Source organism: Ambystoma mexicanum, chromosome 11 (genome assembly GCF_040938575.1).
Source record: "Ambystoma mexicanum isolate Mex_15411 chromosome 11, UKY_AmexF1_1, whole genome shotgun sequence".
NCBI classification, from domain to species: Eukaryota; Metazoa; Chordata; class Amphibia; order Caudata; family Ambystomatidae; genus Ambystoma; species Ambystoma mexicanum.
In genome coordinates, this window is record NC_090934.1 from 572,678,540 (window position 1) to 572,699,758 (window position 21,219).

Below are 21,219 nucleotides of genomic sequence, written 5' to 3' on the forward strand. Positions count from 1 at the left end.
AAAGGAGAGAGAGGACTCCCTTAACTCATACGTACACACAAACTACACAGATTCATTAACCTCCAGATCCCTAAATGAACAAGTCCAACAAAAAAAAAGAGATGCGACCAATTACCATTTTGGACCGCACCCCGGTTATGCTGGACTAGGCCACTGCATGTCCGAAATTGGGGGGAGATCCTCGGTATTGCCGCTCACACTGAGATACCCAGTAGTAATAAGTGGGATGAAAGAACTTTTTTTAAATAAAAAATTAAAAAATAGAAAGTGGAATATTTTTAACTAAACACCATAAACAATACCTCATGCATAAACCGGGACACCTAAGGCATTTGTGCGGGGTAAGTCAATAGCAGTTGGTGTAGCACAAGCAAATTACACTCCGCTGGATAAGGTAAACTTAGAAGAATTGCAAATACATGAAGAAATGCACCAACAAACCGGCACCAGGAAAACTTGGAGACAGGCGACCACTCTTAGTGGATCGAAATTTGTTGCAAGTCAATAAAGACGAAAAGGTACTGCTTTGCTTGAAACTGACCCATTTAAAAAAAAAAATACAAAAAAATAAAACCATAAACAAAAAAAGACAGGATGCTAGCTCACTAATTTAAAGCCAAAAACAGCAGAGCATATATAAAATGCGATGAAAGCAGAGGTGGGATCCGTCCAATACTATGATAAAAAGGTAAAATGAAAATACTGCCATTTTTTTACAATAAATATGCTGCTGAACCCCACGTCTTGAGGGATCAACATTACATAGATGACGCTACGTTAATTTGACTAATTGAGGATCAAATGTCCCAGCTAAAAGGACAGATAATGGAGGAAGTTTTAAAAGCAATCGTTACTCTAAAAAAATAAAGCACCAGGACCCAATGGATATTGTGAGGGGTCGCAAATGTGAGGCAGTCAACTTTGTTAAGAGTTTTCAACTTAAGCCATTTTATTAAATAAAATTAAAAAAAGAGGATACATTTCTCGCTATTCCTACCCCGATGAGGATTTCCTACCTAAATTAAATGAAAGGAAACACCAACAAAAAGATATGTGACCCTCATTGTTGAATTTGATTCCCATTTATTTCCTTATTGCTTTAATCACAATATATTCAGTGTTTCTTCTTATAACCTGGGTGAATTTCCCTTGCCCAGATTTGAACAAGGGGTTTTCACCACAGTTCAAAGTAAACAAGGAAAATCAGTTTTAACACAAAGCTCCAATACAGTTTCAAGGTTTTGTATAACGTTCCACTGCTTCAAGAAAGTATCTCTAGAAATTAGAAGTTCCTACTCCTCCCGGAATAAGAACCGTTTCACGTTGGCTTTCTTCCCAGATGGAACAACAAATGTCTATCAAATGTCTATCAAAGAAACACTTTTCCAGCTCTTCCTGGAGTAAGAACAAGACCTTTGTAGCAACAATGAATATCTTTGTCAGGATGGTCTACTTAAAACTTCACTTCAGGAAGAATTATAAAACTTTTCTCCAACAAGTTTTCACATGGCACAAATCAATAAGAGTTGTTTATATTATAACCACAGCTCAGCACTTGCATAAACTACTAACTGGCTTATACCTCTGCCATGCTCTTTTGGGCAATGCCTCTTGCCCTACGGGTTTACTCGCCTGCCAGTCTACGTCAACAACAAGAACAGAAAAGTGCTTCAGTGCTTCCAACTTAATGTAACAACTTCATTATATTTCTTCAGCATCAAACCTTAAACATATTGTAAGGGAGGCGGAACAAGAAACCTCATTAGTGCTCTTCAAGACTTCTTGGCAGCTATGCTCCTCTTATAACTACTCCAGAAAGGCAGCCCGTTTGCCACATATATTTCCCCTTTCCCCTCTGTACCAACAGCCAAATTCTGATCACCAGCGTCTCTCCTACCTTGGCTTGGCAATGTAGGTGATCACTTGCCGATTGGTATTTTGTAGCACATAAGCAGTAAGCTCTATAATCATTAAGCCTCTCCATGTTCCCCACTTGTCTTGAGTACTGTTTGCTCCACTGGTTTGTTATAAACCATTGGTGTGGGTATTGCGTGAAAATGTTTGGAACAATTACAGCTTTCCCGTGGGGTTTTAGGGCTTTCCAAACTCATGCGCTTAGTTCCAAGTCACTTGCTTTTAACAAGCATAACATTTGTTGGTTTCATATAGTTTGGTATTAAAAAAATAAAAACAAAGTAAAAATAAAAAAAATAACTGCATTGTCGCTTTCCCTCACTCGCGCGTGAAGCAGCCTGCTGTGACCACACGGACAGTGTTGGAGCGCTCCGGTGTCACTTGCAAGCAGTGAACTCACCAGGTAAGTTGCTCATATACGGTGCGCTCAGCGTTCACGGGTCTTTTGCAGTGAGGTGGACAGCCCCCTCTTGTCATCCTCCGCTTATGCCAACTACATTTGGAGCCATCTCTACTCTGGAGAGGGCCAGCTGCAACCCAACCACCTTGGTCCTCACAAGAGGGAAGAATTCCCTTGTTGCTACTGCTTTCCACTGCACAAATTCTGCACAACAAAATATTCTTGTGCAAGCATCTTGTCCTCACGCTTCCTGCTGCGCGACCTCTGTAACAGGGAGAGTCACAGGCAAAGACGCACTCAAAACCCGCTACGGATCCTGGCGATTCAGTGGTCCCAGCGTCTTCTCTCGCCTCAGGTTTCCTGCTCTGCTGCAACCACAGCTCGCTTTGTTTTCTCCTTTCCACAGTTCTGCTTCTCTGTCCCTCTTTCTAATGCCTGCACCAGAGAGGGCTTTTTAAGCCTCCAAGTACCCTTCAGCTGTAGGTTATTAACACCAATTAAGAGATTACTCGCACAGTAGTGTTCCTCTGTATCCCTCTTCCTCACCCCAGAACTGAGGGAATGATGGGACTTGAAGTCCCTAGCAATAAAGTTCACTCTTTACTTGGCAGTAAGCCATTAAAAGACTAGGGCTTCAGAGAAAGTTGAATTATTTTGGGTTCACTGGGGAAATGACTATGACCATTGCAAGCAACTATAGTGATCCCGAAACAGGGCAAGGATATTACCAAGTGTGGGTCCGACAGGCCAACATTTAACTTCCATTATAAAACGTTCAACATTTTGTCAAAAAGACTAAAAACCCTATTGCTGTACAGGATACATACTGACCAGGCCGACTTTAAAAAGGCTAAGCAAAGTTTGACTATTAGATGATGAGTAATACATCAAATAATGTGCATAGAATTTGAGGCACCATCCATCCTGCTATCTTTAGATGAGGAAAAAGGCATTGGATAGGATGGATTAAGGCTTCCTAGATAAAACCCTGAGAGCAGGAGGGAGGTCTTCCAGCGATGGATCTTCGCTATATGCACACACTCATCCATCTATGATAAGGAGAAATGGTAATTTGTCAGGGGGCAGTATAGATTGTGTAAAAAGTGCCAGACAAGGTTTTTGCAGTTCCTGTTGCCACATAATTGGAACCTTTTTGCAGCAAGGGTCAGATCGGCAAAGAATATACAGGAGGTAAAATTTGGTTAAAAAAAATAATAATAATAAAGTTAAAAAACTCACAAAAATCAATTGCGATTTTTAGGGAATTACATATTGCTATCAATCACATACCCCAATTCATCAATAGGACACCTATTGGGAGAACCTATTGGGAGAACTCCAAATATACAAAAAGTTAGATGAAAACTGAAATTCCATCTTTGAGCTTGACCACAGGCTAGGAAATAAATATTGAGGTAAAATAAGTACTCTGCACGACATCAAGTAACTTGGTTAAACGCCTGCTGCTGCGATGTGTGATCTGCAGGTTGTAGGCTCAAATCCCGGCAAGGCCAAGTCAGCCTTTCATCCTTCCAAGGTCTGTAAGTGAGTACCAATTTCGATTGGTTAACAACAGTAATGTATGTACATATGTCCTATGTAACACGCTTTAGTTTAAAGCGCTATATAAAAAACACATTATTATTATTATAAAGTAAACATCTGCTCCATCAAAGATTTATCAAGCTAAATACCCAAGCCCATTTGCTTCTATAAACGAAATAGCCAGGTGGAAATGACTAGCCCAGTCCTGGATCAGAACAATTAACACCATCAAGGTGTTTCCATTTCCAGGCGATATCCATAAAAGTTCCTTAACATGTTTTTTTTTTAAGTTGCAAAGGGAACTGTTGAAATGTGACCGGCAAGTGAAGGGGTCTAAAATCTAAAAAATCACAGCCAGCAGCTCCAGTAAGTCAAGGTGAAATGCATTTTCTTAATCTATTAAGCACTATCAGGCCGAAGAATATTAGAAGAATGGTGCAAAGTGGGATCAGGAAAACCATGGTGGATTCTAGAACTGCCAGCTTCAGAGATGGCTGCCTGAAGGCTGAGCTCCTACACCTGGACTGATTTCCTACCTGCCTTGATATGGCTGAACCAGTCCCACCTGACACAAAACAACCTGCAAAGAGACAGAAAGGGGATGGAGAGAAGGCTCCTGATGAGAGAGAGGATAAAATCCTAGAAATGCTTACCAAATTGACTTTGGATGTAAATGAGATCAAGGACAAGATGACTAGAGCAGAGGAGAGGTACTTTGAACTAACTTCAAACTTCAACACAGTTAAATCTCATTTGAATGTTCTGGATTGTGCAGTGGAGAAGATGGAAAGCCAGATAAAAGACCTACAATCAAGAAATGAAAGATTATTTTTAAAACTCTCTGCGCAGGAAAAATTTTCAAGGCGGAACAATGTGAGGGTGGCTGGCCTTCCTGAAGAAATTGAGAGAGGCAAACACATGGAATTTATTGAAAAAATACTGATCTCTACACTCAAACTGGACCCTAAGATACATCTGGACTTGGAGAGGGCACATCGAAGTTTGGCGCCAAAACCAGCACAAGGACAGCGCCCCAGACATTTTGTGGTTAAGTTCCTGTGCTCTCCAGTTAAAGAAATGGTGCTGAGAAAAGCTCGGGAATTACGTGATTTATCCTGGACTGGCCACAAACTGATGATATTTGGAGACCTTAGCCTGGCTGTTCTTGATAAAAGAAGAGAGTTCAAGGCTGCTAAAGACAAGGCAAAGCTGAAAAACCTTAGATACTATATGATATACCCAGCCATCTTCCGTGTGGTTAAGGATGGCAGACTGTTTTCTTTTAATGATAGCAAGGGGGCTGAGGCCTTCTTAAGTGACCTGGAAAGTGCTGAAGACAACGGGGACCTGGAGCAACCTATGGAGGCTACTGCATCTACTTCACAGAGACTGTTGTCATCTAAGAAGAAAAGATAATTTTACTATCAATGTAGTTGGATTTGCACTGGTGCCTTAACGGTCATTTTTATGGGGGATTGCTATAAGTTGTTTTTAGTTTTAATTGAACTGTCCATTTACTTCGTTTCATTATCTTTATTGAGAAGTAACGGATATAGAAATCCGTTGCTGCGTTTGTTTACATTCAAGTCAGTGCTCGGGAGCGGTTGGAGGAAAGGCCATGGTGTTTTTCTTCATTGTTTCACGTTGCGTCATGTCGTAGAAGACGTGATTAATGGAGTAGGGTCGGAGAATAGCGCAGCGTACTACGGAGCTGCCTTGTTTCTGTGAGGTATGATTCTACGAACTGCGCTCACTGGGATCAAACGGTAGGTGATGATGGGGCCTCCCTTCCTTATTCATGCTGCTGGCATTGCGTTCGATCGACTCCGGCCCTGCTGCGAGTTCCTTCACGGCCTCCCTCCCTCCCTCTCCTGCTTCCTACTCCCAGGTGCTCCTCCACATGATACTGCATCTCCTTATTTGCATGTGCTGGCACCGGTGGAAAATAATGTTCTTCTCATATCTCAGTGCGCCACGTATGTCACCCTCCGTCTTGCGATTGAATGCAAGTTAAATGCAGGGTTAATGAATGGTTCCTGTTAAGTACTATCAGGGCTGCGAGATGGACTACAAAGCGGGTGTTTTCATGATGCAATACCGTTGTTCTCGGGATGCCTCACTCGCGCCAACCCAAATATATGTGAGAACTTGTAAAACGGCTGGATTCCGACGACATATTTTCATTGCATTGCGTATAATGACATGTGTGAACCAAGATGTCGGCCCTGTGCAGTGCAAACAAATGGAATTTTTTTAAAGAAGTGCTTTTGAAAATGGCGCTACTGGCTCATGCTCCTGTGGCTCTCTCTGGATTCTGTGAAGGACTTGGGTGGTGTTAGCGGACCAGCTTTTTAAGGCCTAATTGTCATTCACAGCCCGCTATTCCCTTCGTTCCACCTCCCATTGCCTTCCTTTCTGTTAGTGCATGTGCTGTTGCTTCTGCAGCCACACACTTTATGCTATCGATCCTATGGGGTCTGTGCATGGAGTGGATTGGTCCAGGTCTGTATTATGGATTGGAGCTGAATCCTGTTGTGGAGTTAGAAAGTGTTCGGAGGAGCGCTGAGGGGCATGTGAACACTGACATTGCTTTGGAGACTTGTAATTCAAATTGGATGTACGTTTGTTTTGGCATTATCTCTTATCTATTTGCGGATGGGGTGGAATTCACTCCTCCAGACTCAACAACGGCATGGGTGCACCACAACTGGTTGTCCTGTTCAAGTATGATCCAACGTGCCGGCCATGGCTGCTCTTGGGGTACCATCTTGTTCGGTCATGGGAACTGCACGAAGGGTTTGAAATTTTTGGAACATTGAGTGCAATTGATGCAGATGGGTACATTGTGTTCCAGACTACAATTGCTTTGCCTGTACACTGAAAGCTGGAGCATACATTTACCAATTTAAGTGTTTCTTTAGGTGACATGTTTCACCACTGCTTGGTTTTGTTCATAGTTCTGGGTCAATAGTTGGGATGCGGTGGGTGGAAAATTGTCTTTTCTTCCCTCTCCATTTCCTTCCTTCTGTTGTTGTGCTTTGGGGATGCGGTTAAAAAACTGCATTTTGTTTTGCTTGGATTCCTGTTCTTGGTTGAGATATAGATATGTGGTTTCTATGGGTTATTGCGCATGGATAGGGCCGATTTGAGCTAGCATTGTAGGGTCGGGTGGGGAACTGGATGCGTGGGGCTGACGGGGTCATAGTTGTTTGACGTCCTGAAATTGTGAGGGTGTCACGATTGCTAAAATATTTTTAAGACCTGTGCTTGGTTAATGGATGTGACATGCTACGTTTGGGGCCTTAATTTAGTAATTAGGTGTCTGGTGGTCTGCCTAATTATCTCTCACAGAGTTGCATTGGAGGATGCAGTTGATGGGATGGGTTGGGGTATCGGTGCACACCTTGGCAGGTCTATTGGGAGGATGGAATGGGGGGTGGGTGGCTAGGGGAACTTTTGACACTGTAAGGTTGTAGGACGGCTGTTGCATCTATCATTTTAGGGTTTGCATTTGGAGTTGGATAAGTTATCTTACAGTACATTGTCAGATTATTGCAGGGTTTGCGGAATGGTGTATGCCAATTAGGCGTCATGTGCATTTTGGCTTCTTCATTGCTGTCTTTTACATAGGTCTGGGTTTTGGATGGAATGGGGTGGTATGGGGGAGGGTGGTTCAGGTTTTTTTTTTTTTTTAATGGTGATATGAATATTATTGAAGGTGGTATGGGAAAGGTTACTGAGGTCTATTATTACTATATAATGATTGGGTGTGGGTTCTGGGGCAATTGCGGTTCAAGATTTTGTTTCTTTTTTTGTACATAACTACGCTCACAATCACCCTGCAGTTTTACAGGGTATACTGTTAGACTTCATATGCGATAGTTTGTGGTTTCGTGTTGTTGTGTGTTGTCTTGTAGTGTTTTCACAATTCGGTCTTATCACCTACCCTCCTTTCTCCTCTGGCAGGTTAATAAGATGGATTTCAATTGGTTAAAGTGTGTTGATGGGTGATCTAAGGATATGTTCCTGGAATATCAAAGGCCTTAACATTCCGAGGAAACGAAAAGAAGTGTTAGACAGACTGAGGAGGGAAAAGGTTGATATTGCACTTGTTCAGGAAACTCATTTGCTAAATGATTCGACTCATCTATTCAAAAATAAATGGTAAGCTAAGTCCTTTCACAATTGCCACGGTTCCAAATCAAGAGGGGTGTGTGCTCCTACGGAAAGTTTCAATGCTCCAGATAGAAAAGGTGGTAATGGTTGAGGAGGGGCGGATACTTCTTCTAGATGTTAAATATGAGGATAGATTGATCACGATAGGCTCCATCTATGGACCATGTACTAGTGTTGGTCCTTTTTTTGGGAAGTTGTCGTTGCTTCTGAGGGAGATGGGCGGGGAATACATGATATTACGGGGTGATTTCAATTGTGTGATGGACGGGAAGATGGACCGTTCGGCCCAATGTAGATTCACTGCCGAAAGCGCAAGTAGATCCTTTAGGGAGTTTGCGGATAGCTTGAATTTAATTGATGCTTGGAGGTTTTTTAATCCGGATGTGAGGGAGTTCTCATTCTATTTACCAGTGCATGACTCCCATTCGAGAATTGATTATTTCTTGGTTTGATAGGTTGGCGGACACGTTGCAGGATGCATCAATTAAGGAGAGAAGTATTTTGGATCACTCTTTGATGATAATGCAATTGAATATAGGACATACGAGACCAGAGTTCTCCAGGTGGCGACTCAAAACTTATATTTTAAAGGAACAGGGGGTAGCTGAATCTCTGGAGGAATTTACGAGGAACTTTTTTGATATTAATGTTGGCTCGGCTTCTGATGTCATGGTTTGGGAAAGTTATAAGGCGACCGTGCGAGGAGAGTTGATGAATGTTACATCCCGAGCTAGGAAGGAAGGTATGATTGAACTTTGGAAATTGGAAGGAGATTTGGAGGTGGCACAAAAGAATTTTGCAGTTTCTAAGAGTACGGATGATAGGAGGGTGGTTGAGAGGCTTAAGGAACTGCTCAAACAAAAAATGGATATACAATATGAAAAGGGCATGTTCTTTATGAAGCAAACGTTCTGTGAGCAAGGTGACAAAAATGGGAGACTTCTGGCGAATAGGTTGCAGGGCCTAACAGATAACTCTTTTGTTCAGAAACTTTTGGATAACGATGGTAATTATTTTGTCAAAAAAAAGTGAGATTTGTGAAAGTTTCAGCAAATTTGATGATACGTTATATTGCGAGGATCAATTCCCGTCTCAGGCTGACATGGACTCCTTTTTTGATAAGATTGCCATGCCGAGTTTATGTGCAGACCAGTCTGTGATGGTAGGTAGTCTTATTACGGAGGAGGAACTGTTGGTGGCGATTAGGCAACTCGCTGAGGGTAAGTCACCAGGATTAGACGGTCTCCCGTAGAATTTTATCGGACGCTGAGTGGTGTGCTGATACCATTCCTGTGCCCATTGTACAATGGTTTTATGAGAAATGGGATAATTTACCCCTCTGTGAAAGAGGCTTGTGTGGTCGTCCTTCCAAAATCAGGGAAAGAAGGTAAAAAATGTGAGAATTACAGGCCGGTTTCTCTTCTGAATGTGGATCTCAAGATTTTCACTAGGATATTGACGAATAGACTGGATGGGTGCATTGGTAAACTGATGGCTACGACCATATTAGAACGTTGATTGATGTCATGAGTCTACCGAAAACGAGAATTCAAGATACCCTGTTGCTTTTTATGGATGCGGAAAAGGCCTTTGACAGGGTCAATTGGTCTTTTCTTTATCAAACTCGAGAGGATGGGATTTGGTGCCACATTCCTTACAATATACAAGCATTGAATTATGGTATTAGTGAGAAGGTGTGGGTTAATGGGGCTATGTCCTCTTCGTTCTCGTTCCCCAGGGGGACTAGACAGGGCTGTCCGTTGTCTCCGTTCCGGTTTAATCTGGCACTGGAACCCCTTATTTTGTACTTGATTCAGGATAGGGGTCTTCGTGGTCTTCAGTTTGGAGATAATGAGAAAGTTCTGTGCTACGCTGATGAATTATTTTATCCAGCGGAGGGATGTGTGAGACTCACACAGGTGTTTGTAGAAGTGGGTCGTTTGTCGGGCCACAAGATAAACTGGGGTAAAACGGTGGCCTTCCCCTTGGATGTAGATGTCCCACGTGATGTTTTAGGATCATGGAACTGCCACTGGGAGACGGAGGCTGTGAGGTACTTGGGTGTTTCCTTGGTCCGAAATTTGAAAAGACTGACAGCTTTTAATGTGTCGCGAATATTGGGGGTGATTACTAGGGACATATTGAAGTGGAACCAGTTGAAGATGGGATTATGGGCCAAGATCAATGCAATTAAAATGGTTCTTTTACCAAAAATTCTTTATGTCATACAATCCATCCCCTTAAAATTCACAAAAAAAAATACTTGCTCCCGTTGACAAAGCATTTCAGGGCTTTCTTTGGGGGGCTGGTAAACGACCTAGAGTGCCTAGATATATTTTGTAACGTCCTGTGAAGGATGGGGGATTTGGTTACCCAAACTTGGCAAAGTATTGTGTGGGTTTTTTGTTGAAAATAGAATCGACCTCATACTTCTATTCTGACCATGATTATGTTCCCATTTGGAATGTTATTGAGGGTTCCCAATTTTTATCTTATGCTCTTAGAGATATATATTCTATGTTGAAGGTACCGTCTTCGGTGAAAACGTTACCTACGATGTGCGCTACCAAGGAGGCGATATTGCGCTTTATAGAAATTGATGGGGGAAATGCTTGGATGCACTATGATGCTTCATTGTGGCATAATGCACGTTTACAGTTGGCAAACAAGCCCTTATGCTGGAAGAGCTGGATCAATAGGGGCATTCTTCGTATTCGTGACGTGGGGTTGAACGGTCATATGATTCCCTTTGACCAATTGAGAATGTCTTTTGGAATTGGTGCTAGGGAGAAATGTCGTTAGGATGCTCTGAATGCACTATTGAACGGACTGGAATGTTGGATGGCGGGATTATGGAGGAGAGGCCTTCATTATGTGGACTTCACCGTTCGGCCTCGTATGTGGTTTCGACGTACATGGGATTGATGCCGTTGGATGAGGTGGATGAGAGGGCTTGGGACAGACTTCGCTTGTCATGGACGGATGAGGTGGGTGCAGATATCCGTGTTAAGGAGTGGAATTATTTGCTTCATGTGGGGGTGCAAGCAAAGATGGATTTGCAATTGAGGTACATTAGACAGAGGGTCCTCTATAGGTTGTATTGGACACCGTCTAAGATGGTTAGGTCTATCGGACTCTGATTCATGTTGGGGCTGTGGAGGTGGTGGAGGTACTTTGATGCATATGTTATGGATGTGCTCGAGGGTTTCTGATTTTTGGTCCAATGTATTGGACAGGTTGGATCTTGTGTTGGAGGAGAAACTTCCACGCACATTCCTTTCGACCATATTGTTGTCCAAAAGGGCTAGGAAGGGTGCGGATTGGATTAACAGAGTTATGGTCTTGGCGATGAAACAGATCTTACGAGTTTGGAAATCTAGGAAGAAACCGGGTGTGAAGGATTGGCTTTTTGACATGCAAGCAGTGTTCCCTCTAAGCTGTGCGCATGTGCGCTTGCCCTGCATCCTTCTGGGTGCCGCTCAGAAGATTTTTACCAGCGCACACAGACAATTTTCGCCTTTTCAAAAATATTTAATAAGGCACAAGCCACATTAATTGAAATTTGCTTTCTCGAAAAATAAGCACCTAGTCTTGATATTCTGCTAATTTGCTTTACACTACTATGCAGGGGGGACCGTAAACACTTAAAATCGCTAATAGCAAAATACACACACTTACAGGTTAAAACGAATATGAAAAACTGGGTCCATGAACAGAAGAATCTAACCAAGATATGCCCCCTGGACACATTAACCAAATAATGTTCCCTCCCCACCCATGATTCCTAAGCTTGATTGAACCACACTTTGACCTTATGACTCTGCCCCAGAACACATTAAGATAATACCGGACAACCTTGACTCCGCCTCTCTTAGCTCTGTGAAATGTTAGCAGACGTGTACCTACATCCACTTGTTTTATGTTTGTTGTAATATGAATAATATGAATAACGTTCACATGTCAGAATATCTGTTACTCCTTGTGCCTTACCAAAAGCGTCACCCACACAATAATACATTTGAACTACCAGCTAAAATATCAGATACTCATTGTAAGTAAGCAGGCTACCTGGATGTGTAACCTTATCCCATACTTCCTCTTCTTTGTACATATGTCACGCAAGTGCTTTGAAGTGGCCCCCTTGTAAGTTAACGCATTATAAAACTCAAATATGAATTTGCCCTGTAAGGATTTTGTGAAGACAAATGTGATGCTCAGCGTCTCCTACTTTAGTATTACTAACATTACCTTCTAAGTGGAGAGCAACATTGCAATATCATTTACTTTGCCTACAATGGAGAATGGGTATTGACTATGCCTGGCATTACTTGTCCATAGTATCAGGACACTGGATATTCAGACAGGAGAATGCTTTTCACACAATCTGCCTCTATTCCAAGTGTTCAGAGATCCTTTGGGCACAGACCGTCACACATTATATGGTAACTCGCTGCTATGCAAAAACAGTTTCAATGATATAAGGTTGGGGTATGTTGCAAACAATCATGTATGCACTGCAAAAGAATTGCGTACATGCAGAGTCATAACATTCTTAAAATGCACATAATATGTTGAGGCATTAAATATGCCTTGCTTGCAAAGTATAGTGGGTCTGCAAAAATCCCAGTCAGTGTTTACTGCTACAATCCCTCGCATTTTACAGTGCTCCATCAACTGGTATTGAAGCTAGCACAGGGTTCGGGGAAGGGTATGGGTGGAAGAACACAGGTCATCACTCCTTATGGGTGATGAGCGAAGCAGCACATTTCAAAAACCATTTTGGCAGTACACTGAAGGAAATGTATTGCTTGTTTGCTAAGGGATAGGACATTCTAGTACCCGTCTGGACTACAGCACCTTCTTCTTTCTATGCTCAGCTGCTGAGGGCTTTTCAATATAACCATGTGCTCTGTATTTTTTTATTTTTATTTTTTTTTTATTTAAAAAGTTGTTTACAGTTTATATTTTATAATAAACTTTTTACAAACAGTATTATCATAGCGTTTGTTTACAAAACATTACTTTAACATAAAACAAATAAAACAGCTATCATTTCAGTTTGCTATACAAATTACTAATCATATTCAGTTTTTTCATTAAACACAGTTTGCTAATTTACATCTGTTCATTTATGCATATAAGTACTTTTCACAATTACACCTGCAATGATCTCACTTTTTAAAAACCAGTATCTGTATGCACCTACAAAATTCATAGAACCACTATAAGTTCATACTATATGTACATCATTTACAAAAGTAAATTTGTTCGTGTCAATATTAATTTTATGTTATATTTAAGTTTTTACTTTCCAATTGTTCATTGATTTTATATAACAATCTAGTTAAGGCAAGAATCATCTGCATACTAACACCCTGCATACATCGTTCCCAAAATGAAACCCTTTCTATAACAGTGGGTCCGGGTGCATAATCATCCAATAAAATAAGTGAGTTGCTCAAAATGTGGACAGTAAACCACAAGGTGCTTAATTGTTTCTCTGCATTATATTTTCACAAAATCGACAATTTAAGGCCGGATATCGATGCCTTACATTATCCCATTTCTGCATGCATTCAACAGTTCCAAACTGATTTAGTCTAAATCTTAAGTAGACATTTCTTATTTTATTACATGGACATATCTTGAGATAATGAGGACATGTACCCCACTTTCGCGGTCTAGAGGCATACTCATTATAAAGAGTGTACTCAGTATTTTGGTCCAAAGTTAACATCCAATCCCACTCATGTAATTTACGTTTGTTTCTTGCCAGGCCTAATATAAGGTCTTCTGTTCTAACATTAATCTGCTTTAATAATAGGTTCATTTCACTCTTGAACAATTCCATTGAGGGAACAGCTCCATTCATTAGTATCTTATTTAGGTCTTGATATAGTGTGTTTTTGGGAGGACAAAGCATTTTTGTATAGCAGGAGAGTTTACGGGATTTCCATTTCATCGCTAGCGATGATATGCCTACTTCCTGCCTGATAATTGAATTTGGTAGGGCCAATGATAGGCCTAAGGTTTTTTTCCAAAGAATTCCTTGGATTTTATTTAGAATCGAATCAACATTCGTTAGGCAGATGTCCAAGCCATACAACAAGATAGGTTCGACTTTTAGTAAATAGAATTCCTTTAAAGGTAAAATTGAAAACATGCAATATTTTCTGTAAATGATTCTCATCATCGATTGCAGCCAGCGTGCTTTAGATAAGAGCTCTTGCCATGATTTAAAGGAGTAATTATTTGCTAATGAGTATCCTAGATACTTTATTGAGTTGACCGTTTCCAATCTACCTCCATTCAGCGTCCAAAAATAAACTTTTTTCTTTTTTTTCCCCATTATGGAAAATGATAACATGTGATTTGTTTATATTCGCCATAAGATTATGTTTCTCAGCATATATCTGAAAATGATCTAACTTTAACTGCAGACCAGAGGGTGTTTTGTCAAGAATGACAATATCGCCAGCAAAAATTAGACAATTTATTTTTAGTTCATCTAATCTGGGAGGAAACATATCCTTTCCAATCCAAAGATTGTCCATATCAGTTAAATATAAATTGAATAGGGTTGCGGCCAAATTGCACCCCTGTATAAAACCCATTTCAGTCGAGATGCAGGGGGTCAAAAGGCCTGTCCTATTTATTCTAATTTGAAAGGAGGTGTTAGTGTGCAACATTGCTATAAGCTGAATCAAATTTCTCGGGAAACCCATAATAAGTAATTTGGTCCAAAGTAATTCGCGTATGACACAGTCAAACGCGTTTGTTAAATCTAATGATGCGAGATATAGTGACCCTGTGTCTGGTATTTTGGATTTAGCAAATAAATGTGCTAATATAGGGGCATTAAGAGACGTTCCAATATTTCTTCTGAAGCCGGTTTGGTTTTTAGAAAAGATGTCATTATCATCAATAAATATTTGAAGTTTTTTTGCCAAAAGTATAGAAAAAACTTTCGCAGAGGCATCCATTATAGCAATAGAACGAAAATTTGCCAGATCATTAGGATCGCCTTTTTTGTAGATTGGAATAATGATCGTGGTTCGCCATGAGTCCAGAATTGTATTAGTGTCAATGATCATCTTAAATTTTGTATAAAACACAGCAGCCCAGAAGATTGGATCGTCTTTTAACACGCACGGAGGTATTCCATCAGAACCCGCTGCTTTTGATGATTTCAAAGTTTTAATAGCATCAACTATTTCTTCCTTAGTAAAACAAAGCTTATCAGAAATAACTGTATCCAGAATACCTGAATTAATGTCAACAAATAATAAAGGTAATTTAAACTTATGAGATATATATACTTCTCCACGCCTCGGCAGACACAGCAGTACTTCGTTCGGTCTGTTCTAACTTCTTAGTATTATTAATCATCGCCCATAATTGGCGAGTGTCTTTCGATAGTAGGCTTTTTAAAATACGCTGATTATCATTTATCCTTATTTCGCGTCTTATACAATTCATCAATCGTTTGTATTTCTGAGAGATTTTATTTTTACTTTGTAGGCGTGTATCATAATTTATAATCGTTTTTTTAACTTTCTTATACAGTAGCTTTTTTCTTGTTTCAACCTAGTTATTTCTTGATCAAAGGCATGTTTCACAGTAAACACATGTGCTCTGTATCGTCTCTAGCATCTCCCTGCATCCTATTTAACGTATAACAAAGAATTAATGAAGAGGGATCCATAGTAACAGAAGAAGGGACTCAATCTGTTGTATCGCTTGAGATTTGATTCCATTAATTTAAAAAAGGCACATATATATATATATATATATATATAATATATTACCAGGAAGGCATATATTCGATTTAGATTTAATCTTTACCATACTAGAGACCGAACTAAGAACTGGAAAATGAATGCCATTACTTCCTTTGTGGGATGTCGATTCGATGAATGCAATGAACCATGCAAAACATTGAAGCATCTCATACTTTATTGCCCCCACTTTAAAAAAAACTTGTACAGCAAGATTCATGAAATTTGTTAATATTGGGTATGAGGATTGCCTCGAGTTCCTATGGTCTCGAATGATGCAAGGAGTTCATTACCGTCTAATCTATGAATTAGTAAGTTTTTTGTAAGCACATTGAAAAAGAACTCATTTTGTGCGGAGAATGAATTGCTTACATGGCAAATCTATCGGTAATCTTTTTCTTCTTTTTTTATAGCTTATGAAAGCTGTAAATGATGAGCTAGATATTAATGTGCTAATGTGAAGCTAGGAAACTTTTGAATGTTTGTATATGGATTTTTATATGTTCTTTTGCAAAGGTTCTACTCAAATTTATTCTTGCAAACAAACTAAATGCAAATAAAGAAAAAAAAAAATTATATATATATATATATATATATATAGTGATTTTCTTACACCGGGATCCATAATAAACCTCAATAAAGCACTGGTTTAATTTGTCTAGACTGGTGCGGAAGTGTGGGCAAAACTATAGACTACATTATGTGCCCTGTCATTTCACTTTCTATGTCAGGGTAACAAGCACGGCTCTAATCAGATTTTGCTCCCTACTTGGAGTCAAATGATTTTTCAGGGATCAGCTTTGCCAATAGGGATACTTTCTGCTTATTAAGAGATTTTCTTCCCCTTAAAATTCCTGTTGAGATCAGGCATTAATATTATTAGAGTTCCTTCCTATGCCACTGCTCTATTGGTCACTAATTCGTAAAAATATCAGTGGAGCATTGTAGGTTGAAGCAACAAAATGTTCATTGTTTCTCGTTTTTGTTGGGCACATTTTCATTTATTTTTAGGGAGTACAAATGGATGGTGTATATGTCTCCCAACTGTAAGGCTGGTGTTATCACTACCCAAAGGACAATGTAATGTGGATAGCAAGCAGAGGCACAGGAATATTTGATCATCATATTCTGAGGTGCAGTTATTCTGATGCAATTATCATCCTTACACAAATTATTAGAAGCATGTTCTCCAGGCCGTTGAAGTACTTAATTAAAGTGGCACTTGAACTCCTATCAGCATGTTTTTTTGACACATTGCTTTTAATTGCCATTTATCCATCGGCAAATGTATTCTGTCTGAATTTCTTGACAGCCACATCAGTTTATGACAAGAGATATTTGTGTTTTGTAGTACACATGAGTGATTTTCCAGTGGCATAAAACATTTGCAAGGTACTCTTGCAGATTTTGAAGTCTTGGGCTGGTTGATGACTTTTCGGTTAAATCACATATGACATATTCTATTTTAGCCTATGTGTTTGGAAAAAGTGTTGTACGATTTGTCAAGAATTGCAGTGGCTGGGAAAAGGAAATTCCTTTCCAAACTCTTTTCTGCGACGGTAGTTCACTAAATACGCATGCTCACAAAGGGGCTTAGCTCATTAGTCAGTTGTGCACATGGAAAATAATGTGCGCACAACAGCAAACCAGTTCTGCACATAGAGAAAAATAATTAGAAGGAACATTGCATGCAAGTCTTGTTGAAATATGAGAAGGTTATGCTTTTTGGTCAAGGAATGGAAGGAAGTTATCATCAGATTTGGGGACCTTTTAATGACCTGTATGGTTGAATGCATGGGTTCCAGGATTTGATGGCCTATTGGTTGAATGGGGGATGGTGTAGGACTGTTTCGTGTGTGTCTTTGTGTTGTCTTGTCTTTGTGGTTAGGTGTCATGACTCTTTTTTGGAATTCGAAAATGTTATTTTACTATTGGTTTGGGGGTCCATATTGTTAGACTTTGATTATCTTTAGTTCTGCTGTTTTATGAGTTTTCCGATATGGACGTTTTGTTATGGTAAAATGCTTGTTGTACTGAAGCTTGTTTTCTATAATGCTAAATAAAGAGTTCAACAAAAAAAAAAAAAAAAAAAAAGGAAAACCATGGTGGGCCAAGGAGTCAGCAGATGCATTGGACTACTTGTGATGATGGGTACAGCTTCCCAAGTCTATCAATAACAGCATCGCTATAGATTAGCCCAGTGGCTAGGTCTAAACTGGAGGTATGGGATGATTTAGCAATAAAGGCAGAGCCTGCCCACTCAATGTACTCCAATACATGATTCCAACTTCGAACCAGCTAGAAGAGAGAACGCCTTCAGTAAATTGAGAGATAAGATGATGGTGTATACTTCATATGTTCAGAGAAGGCTTCATCAAATCATTCCCCGAATGCAATTCGGGAAGCCGACAGGTCAAACAGGTCAAACATATGCAATTGTGCAACTGGTTGATACACACACAAGACACACCCTATGTCCCTTTGAGAAACTCATGACCACTTATCCATCGCCGAAGGGTCTCACTTCAAACATTTATATAATTCTGGAAAGTACCGGTGATCCGGCCCAAAGGGCTAATTGGGAAACAGATCTACTTAGAACTGTTACAATGCAAGAAAGGAAAGAAGTCCATGTTAACATTAAGAGGGCTTCACCAGGTATGCACAGACAAAGCACAAACTTAAATAAAAGCTAGAGGACCCAGAGAGTAGCTTACATATCCCCATGTCAATCCGATAGATGTCAGCAAAACTGCAGGGGGAGGGGCTCACTAATGCACATTTGGTTTGAGCGCCCACAGTAGAACAATTCTTGGAAGAAATTGGCAAGACAATTGACAACGTTGCAGGAGTTCTACATGTTCCATGGGAGCCTGGTATTATGTTGCTAGACCTGAACGCACTGAGAATTTCTGGATGCAAAGGATGGATGTGCCGAATTCTAAAATCTGCTCCTGAGCACCATGGAAAACACACTACCCGGCAAAAAAATAAAAATCAATTTAAATCACTGAATGGTGACAAAGTATGGCTCATTCTTCAAAAGAGAAGCTTACTACAAACATCAATGGAAATAGAGGCGTTTGATAAAAATGGGGAATGTTCATGGACTTCCTTGCTAAAGAAAATAGGAACGTGATGTGCCCGGTGAGACTGTCTATACCAAACAAATTCAAAGCTCTAGCACTTCATCTGCGTAAAGCAATAATTAATTATGGCTCAATAGATATGGGAATATAGTACTTGACAGATCTAGATGTGGCTTGATTTAAGTGTTAAACCCCCTTTTGTAAATTATTTATGATGCACTGGGAAATAAGAATGTAATGGTTCCGATATGCAGATGGAAGGAGCCGGATAAGGTGAGGAACATCAAGATGACGAAGTTTGATTATGTTACCACAACAAAATCAATAAATGTGTGACAAAAAAGTAAAAACACAACCCGTAGAAATTCACAGTAAGGCTTGCTGCCTTTTCCTTGCATTGCTTTTTAGCCCCCCCCCCCCCGCCGCACCATCAACCGATTTGAATGTTGGCCCCATTCCTACCGTGACATGCATTACACTGTCAAGATGTGTCAATCTAGAAACCAAGCTGCGAGTTTGGAGCACAAAATACCAATTAATGAAAGGAGAGTTTGTCACTAATCAGTACACGTGGCATATTCTAGAGCATGTATCTGGAACTTTTGGCAGATGTTTTGGACTACAATTCCCCCCCCCCCAATCAACCCTACCCAGCCCGGTCAGTGGTGTGGGATCATTGAATTAGTCCACGACATCTGGCGAGACACAGATCACACACCCGTGTTCTAGTCTGTTTCTGAACTCGAATGATTGTGCAAATAATTTCACCCACATGTTTCTAATAGTGATGTTGAGGTCTTATGGCAATTTTACAGGACAAGCTGTATTCCTTTACATTTCAAATGGACACGTGCAAGTAATACAACAACAAAAGAAAACAAAATGCTCAAAGATAAATAAGGTGTTTACTTTATATGCTCCTGGTGGCCGGATCCTTGTACTGTTTTGGCACCCCACCTTTGCTCTTTCTCACTTACATCATTCTGCAAAAAAATAGAAACAAAAGAGAAGATGTGGACAGGACCACTGCAAAGTAAATTAAAGGATTAGAGCATAGGGATGTAAACTATGCAGAAAGACTGCAAAATGACCCGAGCTGCCATCCCTTTCTACGAAGCGGGAAGATGGTGGAGGGATGGGGGCGAGATGGGGAAGGTGCAGTGCATTCTTTGCATGGCAACCGGAATATAGGACTAAACCTCTCTGGAGAGGAAACGTCAAGATAATGATGAGAATCCTCATCAGTCAACATCTTCCTCAAATTCTATATATTCTACGTTTACCAATTGCCAAAGGACTGCATGGGGTAGGACAGCACTTTGATTTGAACCAAATCAAGGCTACTCATTACCTTGTTTTTGTGATCAATTTAAAAGAAACAGTTATTCATGGCGGAGAGCCATTGATGTGTCCAAAATGTATAGCGGAATACCTTCCTTTGTAAGCGCTCTTATCCAGGCACGTGCTAGCAATGTCTCTGAAGCGACCACACAAAAAAAGAAATGGAAGAGAAACGCCAATATTTACCACAAAATCAGGATCAGTCTCCCAGTCATCCCCTCCATCTTCCGTGGAAACCGAAAAGGAGTGTCCTGCAGAAGCCTTCCACATCTGAAATAAGAGTTTCTCATGTTACACAGATGAAAGAAGTCCCTGTTTTTTTCCAACAGGATACACAGTGCTTTCAGTAGGTGTTTTGTGCAGACACTACTGATCTCTTTTGTAACTGTAATGGAGCCAGGATTAATACGCAGTTTAATTCTGGCAGTGAAGAAATAAAGTAAGCAAAGTAAAGGTCTGACATTCTAGACACAGCAAATATAGTGGTGGTCACCCATGGTGAATTAGAAGAACGCCCAAAGCAATAAGTTCAAAACAGCGGGCCAATTCATTCACTGCCTCTCTTTACAATCAGTACACTTAAACTCATTAACAGAATTGTCTCTAGGTGCAGGTAGCCGGTTTTGTAAACTATATCCAGAGTACTCCTACTATTAGCCATTAGAGAATTAAATATAGAATGGATCAACGCAGATTACAACTTGCAAACCTCCGGTGGCAAACAGATTTCTGAATGAAAAGCATTAGTGTACCAAGCCACCCTACTGACAACAAAACTGCTCAGAGTTCAGATTGATTGTGGGATTATTGACAAAACTGCAGTACCAGTGGGAGGCGATCACTGAAATTAAAGCCAGGGAGTTTGCAGGCCATGAAAGGTTCCATGGCTTTCTTACAGTCCCCCTCAAACCCCCCACCACCACCACCACCACCACCACCACCACCACCCCCAGCCCTAGGTTTAAAATATCCGTAC

At 40.4% G+C, this 21,219-nt stretch overlaps 1 protein-coding gene across 7 annotated transcripts in view; it reads right to left on the minus strand.

Moving 5' to 3' along the window:
- CTTN (cortactin) overlaps positions 1-21,219 on the minus strand; it is a 382,583-nt gene that overhangs the window by 216,289 nt on the left and 145,075 nt on the right. For all 7 annotated transcript variants that reach the window (XM_069623419.1, XM_069623423.1, XM_069623421.1 and 4 more), the window contains exons 2-3: positions 20,430-20,513; positions 19,812-19,885 (exon numbers count right to left, since the gene is read on the minus strand). In XM_069623419.1, coding sequence (XP_069479520.1) covers positions 19,812-19,885; positions 20,430-20,513 — 158 coding nt within the window. The remainder of the gene's footprint in view (positions 1-19,811; positions 19,886-20,429; positions 20,514-21,219) is intronic.